Source organism: Pagrus major, chromosome 4 (genome assembly GCF_040436345.1).
Source record: "Pagrus major chromosome 4, Pma_NU_1.0".
Lineage (NCBI taxonomy): Eukaryota > Metazoa > Chordata > Actinopteri > Spariformes > Sparidae > Pagrus > Pagrus major.
Window position 1 is genome coordinate 4,223,784 of NC_133218.1, and position 19,633 is coordinate 4,243,416.

General features: G+C 39.7%; 1 protein-coding gene across 7 annotated transcripts in view; it reads right to left on the reverse strand.

The window, feature by feature from the left end:
• The window catches only part of myo9aa (myosin IXAa), a 91,256-nt gene that overhangs the window by 40,035 nt on the left and 31,588 nt on the right, over positions 1–19,633 (reverse strand). For all 7 annotated transcript variants that reach the window (XM_073464487.1, XM_073464486.1, XM_073464485.1 and 4 more), the window contains exons 2-10: positions 18,253–18,347; positions 18,104–18,166; positions 16,561–16,660; positions 13,770–13,823; positions 10,628–10,725; positions 10,226–10,352; positions 8,850–8,939; positions 4,486–4,602; positions 3,579–3,713 (exon numbers count right to left, since the gene is read on the reverse strand). In XM_073464487.1, coding sequence (XP_073320588.1) covers positions 3,579–3,713; positions 4,486–4,602; positions 8,850–8,939; positions 10,226–10,352; positions 10,628–10,725; positions 13,770–13,823; positions 16,561–16,660; positions 18,104–18,166; positions 18,253–18,347 — 879 coding nt within the window. The remainder of the gene's footprint in view (positions 1–3,578; positions 3,714–4,485; positions 4,603–8,849; positions 8,940–10,225; positions 10,353–10,627; positions 10,726–13,769; positions 13,824–16,560; positions 16,661–18,103; positions 18,167–18,252; positions 18,348–19,633) is intronic.

Consider the following 19,633-nt stretch of genomic DNA (forward strand, 5'->3'; position numbering starts at 1 on the left):
ACACTGCCTGTGTGTTTTAGAGCCTCTAAAATGGAGACCACTAAATTAGCCACCATAGGCTGCCAGTCATATCAGACCAAGTGGGATTGAAGCATCTGTGTGCACTGAACTGAGCAAGAGTTTGTCTAATTGCTTATAACCTCATCTTCCATTTGTATGAGAAGGGATGTGTTATTTCTTATTTTCTAGAAACATTCATGAAGATTCATTTTAATTGAGGAAACAGACACACACTTGTGGCCCACACAATGTTAACTATTCTGTTATGTTACATGTTTTTCTCTGTTTTTGTTTTAATTTTAGAAAAACCCAGGTTATAAAAACGAAACAATGATGTATAAACAAAAGTAAAAGTAAGTTATTCTTTAATTTAGCATTTCTTTATGTTCAGTGTCATCTGTGTACTTCAGTGAAGTTTTGGTTTAATGTCTGGCTGCAAACTAAACTTCCTCCAGGACAGAGGAACACATCAGTCTTCTTCATCCTTTCACAATATAAACATCTCACAACATGGTAGTTATCTTTGACCGAGCAACTTTCTAAACACAGTATTTCACTCTCTGGCTCATTGTAAGACATGAGCCACACTGTGGCTGGAAACTATAAAATGAACACCTGTGTAATATCATCCAATACAGCAGCCCTGGAACAATCATTATGATATTCAATTTGTGTGTCAGATGGGTGCTGACTCAACTCTTTGGTAATCACTAAGCTGTGGTTTGTGGGGGTGTAGTATTGGATTGTATTACATTACACAGGATACTGTATCCACCCCCTCAACATGCCTTCAAATCATCTTCAAATAACTGCTGTGATTCACTCTTATTTTGACACAACCAACAAGAAGAGAAACACTAACATGCTTCCAGAAGGTGCGGGATCAGCTTCTGTACGGATTGTTTTTATATTATTCATGATAGGAAGTTGTACTGTCATTACTGTCTTTCAATGATGTGATGATGTCCTGGCAGAGAGTGACTGTTTGAAAAGGTCAGAAAGTAGAGCAAAAGAAAAAAATGAGTACTACTCCCTCTCAATATGCCCTGAAGCAAACCACTTAGCCCCTAAGTGCTCCAGCAGAGTGACTCACAGGTCGTCAGATGAATGGAAATATACTGTATGTAACAGTAGACGAGGGTGTGAAGCTGACCTCAGCAGAAATATGAAGCATGCCAGCTCTTGGTCAAACCGTCCTGGTTGAATCATTTTTCTACACACGACTAATGCTTTATTGTACCAAGGCCATTTTAGATTCCTAACAACTCCAGTTTCCTCTGAAGAAGTCTTTGGCGCAGTTTAAACCAGCTGTTACAGAACTCCAAAACTGTGTTAATTTTATTTAAAGAACATGTAGTGATTTCAACTAAAATCCAGGATATCTGACGAAAACATGGCTTGAACACTTCAGCGACAGTTTGATTGATGGAAACCATTAGAAATCAATAAGAGAACACATTTACTGATTATTTCACAGCCCTGTTGAGTAACTGCATGTTGTGCAGGTCAATATATTGTTAGACCGGCGTGTCACGGCTGGTTCAGTAAATGTGGCTACAGCTCTACAAAGCTGTGAACACAGCAGCAGGTGTAATTATGCACCTGTATACCAACGAGTGTCAGGCCTGAGTACAGTGAAGTCAAAAGTGTCATTAACAGCAGAACATCAAGTGTGATTTTTGCTTTTTGCAGCTTTAGTTTGATCTGCATTCAAGCAATCAGCTCTGTCGTTACCTGATCTGATGGCTCTCTACTGCAGGGTTTCAACCTTCTGACAAAATCTGCACTCACACATGCTGCAGCAGAATTTATAATAAGACATACAAAGCAATTACAAGCTATAAAAGATATACATGTTAACAGCAGCGGTTGCAGCACTTGTATTTGTATTATGCATGTATTGAATATTGTATTTAATTATATGTAATGTATCAGGGAAACCTTGAAAAATGTCCCTGATTAAAGCAAAGGTTGAGAACTGTAAAAATGTAAGTTAAGTAAGTGAATTACATCTATGGCCACTTTATTACATTATCATTTGTTTCTGGTCCCATCTGGTGTTTTTTAAGATAGAAGTAAAAAGAGACCACTCTCTAGACCCCCAAAACCCCTATGAACAAAACCATGATCACATAATCTCTCTGGGTTTGAATATTTTTTTAAATTCCATGAAGGCAGCACAAACATGGTGTTAAGTTGCTCTTTGATAACAGGAAGCAATGGGTAACAGGTGACCAATCCAAAAGGACCTCCAGGAAAATGATAACACTTTTGAAATTGAAAACCATTAAAGCAATCTCATCACAAAATATTACATTTTGAGTACAACATAAACAAAAAACAGGGTACTTTTAAAGACAAGAACACTTTCATAACTGTGCTCCTCGAGGCTGGATCTTTTATGACCTGGATTAGTGCAGCGACCAGTAGCACAGGAAGTACTGTAATAAGAATCAACAAATACTGGAAACTGAAGTCTCAGAGCCGGTGAGAAAATTAAACAGTCAGATATTACATAACTGCGATCCTAAACAAACCTAAAAATCACCCATGAACACCTTACAGATTCTCAAAATTAAGGTTTTCTAATTGTTTTTACACGATTATCAAAGTATTCAGTCTCAGTAATCTCAAACATGGTGTACAAGCAAGAAAGTAAGGGTGGAAGAAATGTTTCACAAGATAGTTTTTTTGATCAAACCAAATGTCTGGAGAGAAACAAATAGATATTTTCTCACACTTGCAGCACACTAAAAGCATCTGTGTAAATGTCACTTTCATGTTTGTTCCCTGCACAGGCTGCAATAAAACATGCATGCTTGACAACTCGGCTGCATTGTGAAGCTTTGAAACTGTCTGAATGAATCTTTTGGCCATTACCCTCATAATCCATCAGATCTTGTGAAGAACAAATGTGACAAGTCCTTAATCTACAGCTCAATTACTCTGCATTTCATTTACCTTAACCTCCGAAACAAAGGAGTCTTTGAAGCCTCTCCTCCTGACATAAATCTACAGTCTGAGTCTTGACATATTTATGACACGGAGGTACGACCGGGTATGTGAACGACTGCCTTTGCACAAAACAGGAGTGAGTGAGGCCGCAGTCCTTCGTGAACTGAATGAAAGCCCCTCAAACATGTCGGGGCAGGACGCTGATTCAGTCAATCTCAAGGTAAACACAAGGTTTAACTTACAGGGAAATCTCAGAGATCATGACTTTGGAAAGCTCTTTGAAGTTAATCAGCTCACTTAAGAGAACATACATCCACAGCCGGGTGAGGTGAGTCATACGGCTGTCAGCCTCTCTACTAACCCTGTTGCATAACGTCATGAAGAATTCCTCCATTGTTTCAGTGTCATTGTAAAGTACGTGCACTGTGTGGTGTGATAAGGATGAGGCGTTTCCTTTCAAATGGTCACAGCCAAAGAACTTAAAGTGAGTAAATATGTTAAAATAATAACTGCAGTGATACGGAAGCTCAGAAGTTCAGCTCCCGGTTAAAAGCCTTAAATAGGAAATCACTTCCTGTGAGCTGACAAGCTTGAGAAAAAAGAATATTTAGGAGTTTTCTTACTTGTTCAAGCTTGAAAATGTGCTGGTTGAAGTAGTGCTGGAGACGCTCGTTGGCAAAGTTGATGCAGAACTGTTCGAAGCTGTTGTTCTCGTAATCCTCAAAACCAAAGATGTCGAGCACTCCGATGGACAAGATCTGATGAACAAACACAACATGAACAAATCTTTAATCATAAAATGTTGCTTAACAATCACGGAAAAGTTCTGTTTCCTCTTCAAAACTGTGCCATCTAAAGGTTATCTGTGTTGTCAGTTGAAGATTTTAAAAAGGTCCAATTTGTAAGAAAGTAGATTTTTGAGTCTCCCAACTTGTCAACTTGAGTTTCCACCAACATGGAACTGGTTCTGATCCAACTGGTGCATCTAAGTCTAAATCATCCTGAGCACTGTTACCAAAAATAAATTGGTTAAGAACTTGAAAAGTTTTTGTTTTGTTTTGTTTTTTACTTGAAATGTGAACTGAACTGGTTGTTGTGCATTGTACAACACCCTCTGTTCATTACACATCCTTGATTACAATTGTTCTGCTCAAAACTGGTGAAAGTGTGAGCTGGTTTCCTGGATAGTACCAAGGGTAGGGCTGGGTATTGTTATAACATTTAGATACTGGCACAGATACCAATACCTTGACTTTGATACCTGTTCCTGAATGATACTTTTGATACCAATTCTATTAAATCAGTTTTAGCAAAAGATGAGATGAGATTAACTTCTTAGGTATCGAATGGCAAAACATTTTTTATACTTGCATTGAGGCAATTCGGTCGGCGCCATCAAAGTTGGATACCCAGCCCTAACCAAGGATCCAAGAATCTCGAACGGAACCGGTTCAAGTACCAGAGTTAATTTGGTGAAAAGGGCGTATAACACATGTGCTTGCAGCAGTTAATGTGTTTGCGTCGTCCTACCTTAGTGGTCTCCACCAGGTCCTTGACATTGAGCAGAGCGTGGTTGATCCTGAAGACGATCCAGTCAAACAGAGCGCTGTACAGGGACTTGGCCATGGAATCTCGCACCGTATTAGCCTGCAGGTGGACACACACAGAACCTCTTCAGTGTTTCTACCACTGGGAATACCTCAGTTTATAACAATTGATTAAGAAGAAAGAGGTATAAGGGAAATTACTGATTATATAACTGCAGTAATTTATTCATTTGTAAGCTTGTTTGTCTCATTTCCATTTTAATTTGTTTCCAAATTATCGAATTTGATTACATATATTATTTAATTTGTATCAGATATTCGGTCAATGCAAATTGTGATTTTGTCGTTCTGTTCTGTACAGGCTACATCTATTGCATGTCTGTCCGTCCTGGGAGAAAGAACAGTTGAACATTTATGGAAAGACACTCATGTGCTTCCCTGCAGAACGATGATAGATGAGGAGATTGAACAGGGGGGGAAATAGCTAGCCTATCTGCCCATCAGCACCTCTAAAGCTTGTGAATTAACAATTTCCATCTCATTTAGTTATTTGCTGCACTGTCTCAGCCAAGAAATAGTGCGGCACATACATTCCCATAAACAAACGTGCTACAACGTGTTAATTAGTGGGCTTTGGAGCAGGTGGAAGCTGGATTGTGCTATATTTGCAGAGAGCCAAGCTAGCTGCTTCCCCCCGTTTCCAGTTGTTTACCAAAGCTAAGCTAACTGTCTGCTTGCTTCTTATTTACTGTACAGTCATGAGAGTTAAACCACTCATGTAATTTAACTCTCAGCAAGAAAGCAAGTAAACATTTTACCCCAAACATTTCCAAATATTCCTTTAGCTTTGTGAGAGCTATTTGTGCAGTCCCGGAGGTTTGAAGAGTCGTCCCTTACTTCAGGAGCCAACTGATTATTGATATGACTCCAGACAACATTCCTGTGTCACCCACTCAGGCTCAAACTCCCGCACATCACATCTGTATTTTACATCAGAGCTTGGCCTTGAGACACTGCACTTTTGTAAAGCACCAGCATAAAAAATGCAATGAAGGGAGGCATTTAAAAATAGAAAATAAAATGGATTTATATGAAGGTCAAGGTCTGAGACGGCACTGGCCCAGTTTGAAAAATATGCAGACAGTTGTAGTTAACCTGCTGCTGCTCTCAGAACTCTTACTCTCAATGTAAAATATGTTATCAGAAAAGGTAAAAACCAGATGATGCTACCACTAAACACATCTCTGGCTTTGATATTCTCCACTGAAACTTTGGCACAGACAGCAACATTACACAGACATGCTGGCAGACTGCACCGTGCCACAGCAGGACGTCCCTGAGCCATTATTATTGTCATTAGCCAGTCGAACAGGCATCAGGTTGACTCATGAGATCTGGCAATCCGACCGAGTGTGGCACAGACGGTTTCATGGGCCAAGTTCTGATGTTACAATTTCAGGCATGTCCTAATGGAAATATTAACTTTAATAGTCCAAACACAGACTGGACTAACAGCCAATGAGGCTCTGCTGCTGGGGAGCTCAAGATGATACCCAGATAACAAACATTAAATATTGGAAGTATTTATAGAAGATATAGAAGTTTTTAGCAACTATATTATAATTATATTAATTATATAATTATTATTAAGACATGGCTTTTACTTGCAGCCAGCAAATACTGCTCATAAGTCTTCATAATTGTGTTATAGTATCATACAGTTGCTAATATATACCTTACACAGTGCTGTCACTTTACTTAAACTGGCAATAGACAACTTTTTTGCTTTAGATTCTCATTCTGAAGTAAACCCTGGATGCACAGTGTAATGCTAATGCCTGTAGACAAATGACACCATCCATGTTTAGACTGGTTCCCTATCAACCTTGCTTTCACTATGCTACTTGTCGGGCTGCATTTTCACTGCAAAAAATGATGGACAAATAATGGCACAAGTGTGACTGCCATTGTGCAACCAAAACAAAGGCTTTGTTTTCCCCGGTCACTGTGCCCAGGTAACAGTGGAACAACTTGGATAACTGTGGAAACTCTACACTGCAAACGAAAAAGAACCCTGCTGATGGAGGAGGCAAAGACGGAGAAGAGGGAGAGTGACAGAAACCGAGTTAAAACAAGAGTTAACGGACGGGCATTAACTCGATGGAGAGCTGCGGTCTTGTGTCAAAGTCTGTCCCCTCGCCGAAATGTGTTCCCCCTTACCACCGACATTCTCTCTACTAGATCATTAAGTTACAAAACCTGCCTACTCATTAATAAACCAGGTGTTTGACTCTGCCTTTTCATTCCACTGAGATCAGGGTTTCTTGGTGAAATTGGGAGTCTTAAGGTTTTTTGCTTTGGACAGTAGCCAGGCTACAAACAGTAGACATGTTACTTACGCTGTCTTTGCAACAGAGGCGCCATCAGAAATACCACAGGGAAACAGCAAGACGACCAAGTCCACAAAGTCATGCAATAATGTATTATTGATCTTTATGAGACATTATTCCATTTCAGACACTTTATAATCCTTTATGATATGTTACAGCAGCTCTTTATGTGTCTTTATACCGGGCTGAAGTTAAAAAAATAATATTTATAATGTTCTGTGTACTCAGAAAATAGACTCTTCTACATTTAGAGGTACAAAACATTATGAATGCTGAACTTATAATACATTATGTCCACCACGTCGTACATGATTATAAACATTTAAAGTCTTATACATAAATAAATTCCCAAGTTTTCCTCTTACATTACATGAGTTAGAATCATACTCATCAACATAATGCTGCTTTATATTTAAAATCTAATGTAGACAGAGAAAGACTCGTGTGCTGAATCGATGTTGTGTTCTTTCACAAACATGGAGAATATCTGACAAAAGTGTCCTTGTCAAATTATTGAGAAAAAATTTCTAATTCCCGTATCCGCTGGAAAGATTTGACCTTGCTGCAGCAAAAGGTGAGCGGTGGTCTTCAGAAACAAAACAAAACAAACTATAAAGTGTCCACTCGGAGTTGAAATTCCTTTGTTTCTAAATAATTAACCAGGATATTTTTAGCAACCTCAAACCAAATATGCCGTCCACGAATCAGGACATATATTATTCTGAACTCCATACATTCTGTGGTCTAATGACCCATAAGCTTTTCATTATTGAGGGGAAGTTGGACTTAAAAAAATGCAGAGGGGAAATAGCCTCATAACTCTGAGCAAATGGAGAAAACTCACTACAGAAACGCTCAGATTTCTTTGAGGTTTTTAAGTGTATGATTTCAGTTAACAGGCAATGAGATTGTTGTGACTGTTGGAGCAATATTTACACAGAGACCACCCAGAGTGCTACCAAAACAATCACAGTTTGTTCATATGAGAACGGCTCAGACCATTATGAGGGTTGTTGCCACTTTGATGGGAATGTGTAACAATCTTCTTGGAAAGTTCGTGGTAGAACACAGTTGAGATTGTTTCCTTGAGTGAATATTGTGAGCAACTTGTACTGAGAACCAGAAAATCTTTAAACTTAAACTAAATATACGTGTGAAAATATTTGACATTTGACATCACTACAATACAAAATATTTATACATTACGACAACTTTAAAAGTCAACGAAATCTGACAAATATCTGCTTGTTTAAAACGATTTCATTCGACAGGCGTGTTACATCCATGTTGTTCCCTCTCCTCTCTCAGATGGCTCTCATCTACAGACCGTGACGTGTGTTTGTTTTCAGAGCGGGGGTCCCAATGAAAACTGCAGGGGGACTTGAAATGCCTTCGCTGCTCTCTAAACACACTGAAGGACTCTGTGCATGTGTGTTAATAAGAGTGTGTTGGTGTGACTGTGTGTGCATGTGAGCTGCAGAGAGAGAACGAGGAGGAGGAGGAGGAGGGAGATCCGGTCCTGGTGCACACTGTCCTGTAAACACAGCCGGGTCAGACTGAAGACACGAGGCTGCAGCTCTCTTATTGAGTTGGCAAAGTGCCTTCAGTCATACTACTGAGAGTGATACTTGACCTTAGCTTTAAATTAAGCTAAATCATACAAAAACTAATGTCTCTTTAAATATGACTCTAATTCCATACTACAGCATACAGCAGGCCTGTTCAACTGCTTATTCGGAAGTAGGTCTGGAAAAAAAAAAAAGTGAAGTGCCGAAAAGGCCGGACAATTTCATTCTTGCCTTCTTCTACTTGAGAGCAGAAAAGTAGCAGACCCGTTTTTCTGCTGTAAGGACTGAAACAAGTGGGGAAAGTTTGTGTCTTTTCTGTATTTACATTTCTAAATTCATCATCTTTCATAATGCACACTAGTCTGATATTTAATGGAGAACAGTCTCACCTCAGAAAGTTTGTAAGGAACAATCAGCTTCTCCCCGACAGTAACCGTCTTGCGTGTTGTCAGGGCTTCAAACAGCATCTCTTCTTTGACCTGGAGAGAGAATGAATAAGAAAACCCATCATTCAGTACAATAACAATGTGCATTGTGACTACAGAATCCAGGTTTTGACTTGCTCAAAACAAACATGACACTTTCCATTTAAGTTGCCCTTCATCTTTGACAGTGTCTTTGTGCTTGTGTGACGGCTTTTAAAAATCTACAGCAGCAACATTCACTGTAATGAAAACTCTCTTCTCTATATCTGTCTGAACCGGCCCATAAACATCCTGTTAGAACAGAAATTAAATGCATAGATGTGATAGTTCTCTAACACACAGCTACTAAAATTGTAATAATACAATGTGAGTCTTGTCTAATGAGCCACACACAATGATTACAATACTTAAACTACTTTAGGCTCCTCTATGTGATATGTCCTCAACCCATTCAAACTCACTTGACAAATATAACACAGTATGTGATTTACTTTATGGATGTCAATGGTAGACTATCAGAAAAAGCTTAGTCACTTTAAAACAACACAGAAGTAGACATGAAGAACACATTAGACAGGCAGATAGATACCCAGTATACAAATAAAGGCTGGCAGAGAAGTCTTGTTGCACTTGGTGTATTCGCAGTCTCTTACATCAAACAGCACCACCATTCTCATTCACTCCCTGACTCCATCCTGTGTATATTGACTATTGCAATTCTCAAGTGTCTTCATAAACTTCAACTAGTTCAGAACTCTGATGCCAGTATCATTAACAGAACTAGCTTCACTGGCTCCTTGTTAAATGTCGCACTGATTTTAAGACTCTGCCTCTCACCTTTAAGGCCCTTCATAACTTAGCTCCTCCATATCTTTCTGAACTCCTTCATATAAACACCCTCCTGCACTCCCAGATCCTCTTCTGTCATTCAGCTCACTACACCACCTGCCTATTGTCGGGTCTTGAGCCTTCAGCCGCTCTGCCCTGCACCTTTTGAACTCTCTTCCACAAGAGATTTGCAATATTTACTCTCTCTCTCGTCTCAAAACACACCTTTTCAAACCTTCATACTGTCTGATTCTGACTCTACTGGTTACACTCACACTGAGTTGTGTATTCATGATTTTACACAAAGTTACTGTATTAGCTGTTATTGTTTATCATTGCCTTGTTTGATTTTTCTGGCGTTTTGATACACTGCTGTTTATTTCTATTTTATTGAAATAGGTATTGTAAGGTGTCCTTGAGTGCTCTGAAAGGCGCCTATAAATAAAATATATCATTATTATTCAGTAAATGGAACGTTGGTCTTTGTGTGAAAACTCAGTGCGTGTCAGTACCTCCAGCAGTTCTGAGACGACTGGCAGCTCCTCTGGGTTACAGATGTCGATCGAGTCGTCCCTGTAGGTTTTCCTCTTGTAGCGGATGTTGCCCAGGTAAAGGATGGCCGACAGCAGGGAGAAGATCCTAAACAACAGTTCAGGAAACGTTCACCACACATAAAAAGATACTGTGGAGCTGCAGCTGCAGTTAGTCTCAGTCTGTGGGTTCCTTTGATTTTATGAATATTTCATTAGAATAAAGATGAGAATTAAAATTCATATCATGGTAGTGGTGGTGATGATGACTTTAAAATGTGGTGGCCAACAAGTCTGAGCTGAAGGAGACTTTCAGGGGTATTACACTTTTTTTTTAATCTTATTTCATCACACACTCTTTGCAGTTGTGTGTGTTTCACTCACTGTTTGCGTGTGGCAGGAAGAAAGCCCACCATCTCCATGGCCAGCTGAAGCCTCTCAAAGTCATGTTTCAGGTCTTCTCCTTCCACTGTGAAGCAGTCCTACAAAAAAGAAAGCAGCAACCAGGAGGGTGTTATCAGGCTGACCACAGCTGTTAAGAAACACCGGCCTGGAAGCCAAACGAACTAATGACAAGCCACTATGAAGTTTATACGGACTTACTAAAAACTGTTGACACACACAGCGCCCAAATGTTTTTAGTGTTTAGAGAGTGTTCAGCAAAGATGCTTAAAATAGTTTTGGAGTTTACTTTGCAGCTGAAACAAAGAGCAGCAGAGTGGCTCGAAGCACACAAAATGAATGACTCATACTAAAATAAGCTATCATTAAGAAGCTTGGCGGACTAACAGAGCAGCAACACTCCAGTCTGATGTGCAGAGCGTCGAGTCAACAGCAGCAGGTTCTGCTCATGTAGTGGAAAAACTGGCCTGGCTTCCGCCTTTAAACCAATCCGCAGAAATTTGGCAAGCTGGCAAAAGAGCCGAGAAGAGCAGTAATTTAAGGGTTTTCCTGTGTTTGAGTGATGGATGGAGACGCAGGAGGAGCTTGTTTTGATGCAATAACAGAAATTCACATGTAAGTAGTCGCACATTTTACACAGCATATATAAAACATGTGAAATTCTGATCTAATTTACGAGATAAAAGACACTAGAATCATGACAAAAAAACAGAACAAAGCAAAAAAATATGGTCTCAAATAACAGAAATATTGGTTAGCAACCAAATGCTCATTAAAAGGAATAAACTCAAGGATAAATCTGGATCTGGATTAGTTGTTTATGACAAGAGGAAGAGCTTTTCCCAAGCTGGAAACACATGCTTTGATGTAACTACATAACTACACAGCCCTTCACTACATACACCCTCCGTAATGTGAGGTCTGCTCTTTGCTTTATGGGCCCATTCCACTATGGCTGCCATAATTATCACATACCGAGGCCTCAGAAAGCAAACTCTCCAAACATGAGACTCACACTCACACCAACGTGCCTCCTTCTTGCCGCCCTCGCTCTCAGCTTTCTGACCTATTAGTAACTCTGGTGTTACGTTTCAATGGCAAGAAATTCTACATTTATTATGTTTTTAAAGTTGCTCTTGGACTTTCCCGTGGAAACAATCTGTAAATGTAGTAGAAAGGTGTTTGAGGAGTCCAGATGTGGTGAATGAAACAAAACAACATTAAAAAATCATCATGATCATTAAAATACATCAATTTGGAATAATATTTCCTTTGCCGACATTGTTATAATATAGTTGTTTTTCCTTGGGGTGTTGAAAAACAAAGGGCTAATCTCGCTGAATCACTGCATAGTTATAGTATTTTCTATTCATTAATGTCAGAGTTTACATAAACTACATTAATCAACTCACAAAAGTGTAAGTGTTCAAAAATAGAGGTATCTTACGAAGATAGAAGGAATGGGAAATCAATTAATTAATCAAGTAGAACTCAAGAATCAACATGCACTGTTACATCAATGTGTTAATAATCAGAAACCTTAGTACCCACCACAAAAACCCCAAAACCCCAACACAAATCACAAAGACTTTTTTGATCATTGACCTCAAACAATCACAGCATTCCTGCTGCAGAGAGACGAGTGCAATTTGTGTCAGTGACTGAGAGGTGAGGGTGTGTCGCTGGGCAAATAAGTTGTGTCAACTCATGATCGTGTAAATATACTGTAGCTCAGCCACCAACCAGCTGGTGAACAGTGGTGCCTGTCTGTGACTCACTCACAAGCACTTACACATGTCCTGTGGCTGCTATGCACTATGGTCTATTCAGGCCACTTTTAGTGAGATTTAGAGATTATTTTTAAATCTGGTCTACAAATCTTGTAGAAGAACGCCATTCTCTTTGAGATTGAGATTTGATTCATCCTGACCTCTGGGAAACTACCAGCTCACTGTTTTAGCCCATGATTATAAGTCATTTGTCCTATTTAGAGCTGGAACAATTAGTTGAATAAATGCTTAGTTGGTCTAAAGAAAATGTATCACTAACTATCTTGATAAGTGATTAATCATTTCAGTCCATTTTAAATGTCAAGTTCGTGCTGGTTCTACGTTCTTAAATGTGAGGATTTGCTGCTTTTCTTTGTCATTTGTGACAGTAAATGACAAATCTTTGGGTTTTGGACTGCTGGTTGGACAACAGAAGCCCTTTAAAGACGTCACCTTGTGCTCTGGGAAATTGTGATGACATTTTACTGATTATTTTTACAATCAGCAGATGAATCGATAATTCATTTGTTTCTATTTATGTGTAGTGTTGTTGTAAATGTTGTTATCTGGGTCGATGGGACTGGGATGTGGGGGAGGTGTTATTGTGAATATATTTTTGTTTTGTCTTATGTGTATGATGCTTGTGGGTTCACTATAAAAATAATAATAATAATAATGAAAATAATTGTTAGTTGCAGCCCTACTGTAGTCCTCCGTTGTGATGTGTCCATAATCTAAACACTAGCATTTACACACCCACACGTTAACTCTCTGTTGCACTTCTTGGACTTACCAACTTGGATGATTTGATTGCGTGTCTATCTTAGATCTTGATGTGTAGTCTAAGTAATGAACACTGAAAAGCATTGTGAGCAGCACCTGATACAATCCTCTGCTAAAATGTCAATCAGTAAATGTAATTTAAATGATACATGAAGGCAGACTATACAGACATCGTTTCAGGTCTTTGAGACAAGTAGAGTGCATGCCTTCTGCACGGTGGCTTTCACTAGAAGACGCTGCACTGTCAATGATCAAAAAGTCACACACAGGTTACAGCAACACAGGCAGCTACAGTGGCCAGGATATGACTAGACATACCAACATAACTCAAAGAAGCAGCACAACAGGGTAAAGCAAAAACAAACACAGTTAAATAAACACCACCCAAACCAAACCAGGAAATATCCAAAAAGCAACAACATGAGGAGCAGGAGGGGAGGAGGAGGGTGTGCAGGGAGAGTGAGGCTCGAGCTGCAGGTGCTCAGGTGACGGAAAATCTACTTGTTGACGTTTTTCTCCAACAGGTACAGACACACGGACAGTACAGACACAGCCGAGGCACAGATACTGACCGGTTCACTCTCACAGTAACTGTCCCAGTGCGGTTGTCGGGTTGACTTTGTCATCTGGAAATGTTAAGGCAGAGTTTACAGGAGGGCGAGGTTACAGTTAGACAGCAGCATTCCACTCAAACATGTTGACAGATTTATGTGCAACAAACAGCGATGGATGGACGTGCTGTTAAGACACAAGCAATGGTTCAACTGTTCACTACATACAGACAAATTATCAAGGAGACGGACATCAGACAAACATTCAAAGCATTTGGACACTGATGAGAGACGTACGCACACAAAAAGCTTCACAGACACTAAACAATAAGCACATGTCATGATCGAAGACATCACGTCATTAAAGCAGGTCAGAAGGTGGAATGGAGGCTGCAGATTTAAACACACATGCACATTAAAGATTCAGAATGAATGATTGGCTTTAATTTATATTGAAGGTGACTATTTTTTAAAGCAAACCAGAAGCTTTTACGATTGATTTCCTACAACACTGACTCCCAAAAACAGTTGGGACGCTGTGGAAAACATAAATAAAAGCAGAATGCAGTAATTTGCGACAAACTGTTTACCGACAAATGTTCCTGAGCCCATGTAGTGATATCCTTTCTACAATCATGTGTTTCACAAAGTGTTGAACCTCGCCCCATCCTTGCTTGTGAACGACTTAGCCTTTCAATGATGCTCCTTTCATACCCAATCATGATACTATCACCTGTTACCAATGAACCTGTTTACCTGTGGAAGGTTCCAAACAGGTGTTTTTGGAGCCTTTCACAACTATCACAGTCTTTTGTTGCTCCGGCCCCAACTTGTCTGAAACATGTTGCTGGCATCACATTTAGAATAAGCAGATCTTTACAAATATCAATAAAGCTAACTAGGTAAAACATTGATATGTTGCAGATGAAGGTAGAAAAATCAACATGCTTCAACTGCTTCACATGGAGTCGACAGCCTGTCTGGTGCATTCAGAGTATTCTAATATCAGGCTGTGCTGGATTAGGTCCTAATGAGGCGAGGTTATTTAAGAGGATGTGTCTTTGTATTGTTTGACTCTGATGAAGACGCACAAGGCGTCGTAACATAACTTCAGACTGAACTCGTCAGGTTTTTCCTCATATTAAATATACTGTCTTTGTTTTCAGTTGATCATATTCTGTTCCACTGCACACACAGCGTCCAAACTTGTTTTGATAAAATCAGCTTGCAGACATGTTAAACTTGCGTGAGATATTACATCCATCACAGCGTACAACCTCTGTTTTATGTTAAAGGTGCATAATGTAGTTTAAATTTTAACTAGAAGAGAAAGATCTTCATTGACTGATTTTTTTTTATGCCTAAACAAACCAAATGAATATTCATGACTGAATAAACTGAATAAACAAACTGACCTTAAAGGATGATTGTTTTTACAGATTATGCTTGTCTGCTTGTCTCTGCCTTTTGGATTTTTTCAGCATAATTTATTATCAATGCGAAGTATTTCTAGCAGCCAGCAAGAATCAGAATCAGTGTATGCAACACCATCGAGAGTTTTGCTTACAACTTACCACAGTAACACACTAGTAATGTTAACACTAGTAATGTTAACTTCGAGGGTGAAAAATTTAAAATAAAGCTGTAATTCTTCACTGTAATTAATCAAAGAAGACTTAAAGTCTCTGCAAATCATTTTGCTGCAGTAGTTAAATGAACTAATTAAGAAATCAACCTTAAAACTCATGGCTTGCGTTGACCAGTTAAATTAAATTTGTGGTTAATGGGCTAATTAAAAGATGCAAACCCACAGGTGTGGCCCTCAAAGCAAAATGCAGGACGAGTTATGATAAAGGATCAAGTAAGAAAAATGAATGAGTGTTAAAAAAAGAAAAACCACAACTGCAACGTGTTTACAAAGCTTGTAAACAACTCATCTTGAGTGTGTGGTTGTGAAATCCATGCGAGAGCTCAAAGCGATATTTTTATGTAAACTCCACAGAAGAGACCAAAGGGAACAAGGGAAGAAGAGAGAGTGCAGAGTTCAGGAATGTGTGTATGTTTTTTATGTATGCTTGTTTGTTTGTATGTATGTGCACATCGGCGGCCGAGAGGAATGGAAGGATTTTGGAGGAGGGAGCAGGTCACTGGTTGTCTTGGCGTGACTGTCAAAGTTCGGAGGAAGAGACGCGACGAGTTTCACACAACATCCACATTCCATACGCTTAACGTGTGTGTGTATGTTTTTATTTGTGGCTTTGTTTCATGGCTATGAGAAACCTGTTTTCATTGTGGGCAACACAAGCAACAGATGAAGTGACAATAGCTGTCTTTGTCTTCGTCTCTGTTGTTGTGTGTTGGTCGGTGGTGTTGCAGGGATGAGGATGTGAGTGCATGTGTCAAAGGTTAATGAAGAAAACCCACAAACAAATAAACACAAAAAACACAAACTAATAGAGAGAGAGAGACAGAGAGAGAGAGTCAAAGAGAGACAGGGAGACAGAGAGAGGTGTTGAAAACGACCAAGAGTGGAATGTGTTTCCTTTGTGTCCTGGTTTCTCTCTTTCCTGTCTGCAGAGACACGGAGGTAACTGTACTCGGCCTGCTGGGGTCAAAGGACTGGAAGATGACACCAATACAGAAACACACAAACATACCGTACACAATACCACACATACACATAAACCAAATACAGCACAATACACAACACTATACTCAAAGATGCAAACAAACTGACAACAACCAGTGTAAGATAAAACCAGGCATGATTACTTGTTCTGGTATTGTTTGTGTTTGATTGTAAAGATCCCACCTGACTGAGGTAATGATATTCTTCAGGCTTCTTGAGGTGAAAGGCTTTCCTCTCTTCTTCACTCGCTCCTGCCAGCAGGTAGTAAAACACATGGTAGTTCCTAAAAATGAAAAAAAGAAAAGAACATTTCCAATTATGGTGAGTTATATTTAAATTCAAAGGAAATTAAAAGTGTTATGGTTAACTAATCAAAATGTGTCTTTTTGTGTGTTTTTACATGATAGTAATAAGTTAAATATCTAGGACAAAATAATTCCATCCTGAAATGGATAACAAGATGATGGTTAGCAGAACTAGGAGGAAATTAGCACAATAACTACCCTAAAAAAGACTTAACGCATCGAAAGAGTTCATGCTCTGTATGGTCATTTTAGCATGACATCAGTAAGTGTGTTAACTTGTAGCATGTTAGCTTACTCATGTCAGCATCAAACTCACAGCTAGCAAAATAGCATGCTACATAGTAGTTACACAGTAAAGTTGGGTTGAAATGTTTACCTTATTGGCTTGCTAGCTACTGCGCTAAATACTAAAATGTCCATTCACGACAACAGGACTTAGCTTAGTAGCATTCTAACATTTTGCATATATTCACTTAACAAGTAGCTAAATTTGTAGCATGTTAGAATGTCAGCAGGGCAATGTTAGTATTAATTTTGACAAGAAAGAGAGACCTAACAATGAGACTGTAGTCATTTATTTAACAGGTATACTCTCATTAATAAAGTGTTGGACAAATAGAAACTTGGTGCTAAATGAAATATCAGATGTCCACAATCTGGAGAGTGTAAATGTCTCTGCTACATCCAAACAGTCCAATATTTGTCCAGATATTACTCGCCACACCAATTTGTTTCACTAATTCTCTGGAGCCACATTGCTAACTTAACTAAACCTAAAGAGAAAACTAGAAAAAAGGATGATGACAGCTCAAGTATCTCAGTTTGTGTGTACAAGTGTGTTTGTATGTCTGCATGCAGTTTTTCCCTGACAGCATCGAGCTGAAGCTTGAAGGTTAGAGGTCAAAAGTGTGCAGCAGCTGTGCGACCACAGTCCTCTTGGAACACACGCACACACACACGCACACAAGCACACGCACACACACACACACACGCACACACAGACACACACACACACACACACACAGACACACACACACATAAACAGCTTCTATGGGCCTGGAGTCAGCAATCCATCTCAATAAGAGGTGGCTAACACCGGGGGCCCCACTGTGAGCCCCCCATGGTGAGGTTAACCCTCGCCACACCGTCCAGCCAGTCCAGCACATTAGTGTCAGTCCCACTTAGAGCTCAACTCACTTCATGACCCACACTTTGGCAAACAACAGGCTTTCTGAGTTAAGTTCACTCAGATGTACTCCATTTAATCTATGCTTGATACTAGAGTTACTCTCCACTTTACTTTTTACTGTAATTGTTTACCATTTCTCAGAAGTGAAGCAGTAGAGGTGTCACTTCCTGCTTAACAAAACCATCTAAGATCTAAAGTGATGATTATGATGCGTTTTCTGAGAAGTGCTCACCGCTCATTGTGCTCCTGATAGACCAGCCTCGACTTCTCCAGGAGGTATTTCTCCACATATGCTCTGAAAAAAGGACAATAAAATGATTAACTTCAAATCCTGATCTTTTTTAAGGAAAATAAAAAAGCATTTGTTTCTTGGATTCTTACCCTCTCACAGTGCCGCTCTCTTGGTAGTTCACCTGAATGAATTTGCCAAAGCGACTCGAGTTGTTGTTGTGGGCTGTCTTCGCGTTTCCAAATGCCTGAAGGGGAAGGAGAGGAAGACGTGGTAAGATTAAAAACAAATACCCGCTGAGAAAAACAAGGTAAAGGCCACATATTACATATCATACACACAGGTTAATAATGGCAGACATTTTTGAGGTCAAGTTCTGAGTCGACTTGAGGTGTGGATTATTTGTTTGTGGGTCAAGCACACAGAGACTTTGGCCTCGTGCCAAACATTGTCTTGAAACACTGTCAGCCTGGACGGCGCGGCGCAAGCTTTTCCTCTTACATAGTTTCAAACAGCGTCAGTCCGAGACAGATTAATAACATGGTTTTAGGATCTATTTAAGTCAGAGTCAGACAAATTGCCAGAGTGAGGATGAAGGGGGCCGGGGCCAGCAGGCCTGATGGAAAAAAGCTCCTCAGTGAGTAATGGGATCCATGTGGCCGTGTGGAACATGTGTAGTGGTTGTGCTTTAATAAGACGGTCCAGTACTTCCCCTCGCAGCTCTGTTTATGTTGTATGGCTGCCTGGAGGGGAAGTCGTTTTTCGCCCTATATAAACCCTGCAGTTATTTGTAGCTCTGCCACAAGTAAACAAATTCCTCACTGAATCACTCAGAGCTGTCCCGAGCCCTGCGTCTGTGGAATGGGAATACACCCCTCCCCGACACCACCCTTTACCAACGCCACTAATGTGCACGCATTCTAGGAAGAGACTAATGCCAAGCTAATAGGCAACATGATAGGGCTTCAGGCTGATGCACAAATTTGCAGCTGGAACTGCAAGGAGTCAAGGAGTTCATTTGTCGCTTGTGTTTTGTTTCAGAGTGAGCCACGATTGGAGAAGAAAAAAATAAGACAGGGTTCTCTTTTCTAGCCATAAACAACAAGTCAAAGTGTAATCCAAAAGTTGATCACAGTCGTAGTATTTGTTTGGGATTCGTTTCAGTCGAAAATACACAAACAAATAGGACTGATTCAATTATTATTATTGTTACTATTATTGTCAAAATATGGAATGACAATCATTTCCATTTGTGCTGTATTTATGTGTTTTTGCATTTCTAATATTCCTGCCAATAAGATATTTTTGGAAAAAGATGCTTTCTGGAATCAGGGACGAGAAGAAACCAGGACTCTGAGACTGGCTCAAACAATTGGATCACAGCAGCGACTCGGCTTTCATTTATGACTCATCAGGCTGAACAAATCATTAAATCGGGCAGAGGCTGTGGAAAAACATATTCAGCTCTGCTGTCTGGACAAAGAAAGAGCACTCAAGGTCAACCCGAGGAACGGTGACGATATCACTTCACAT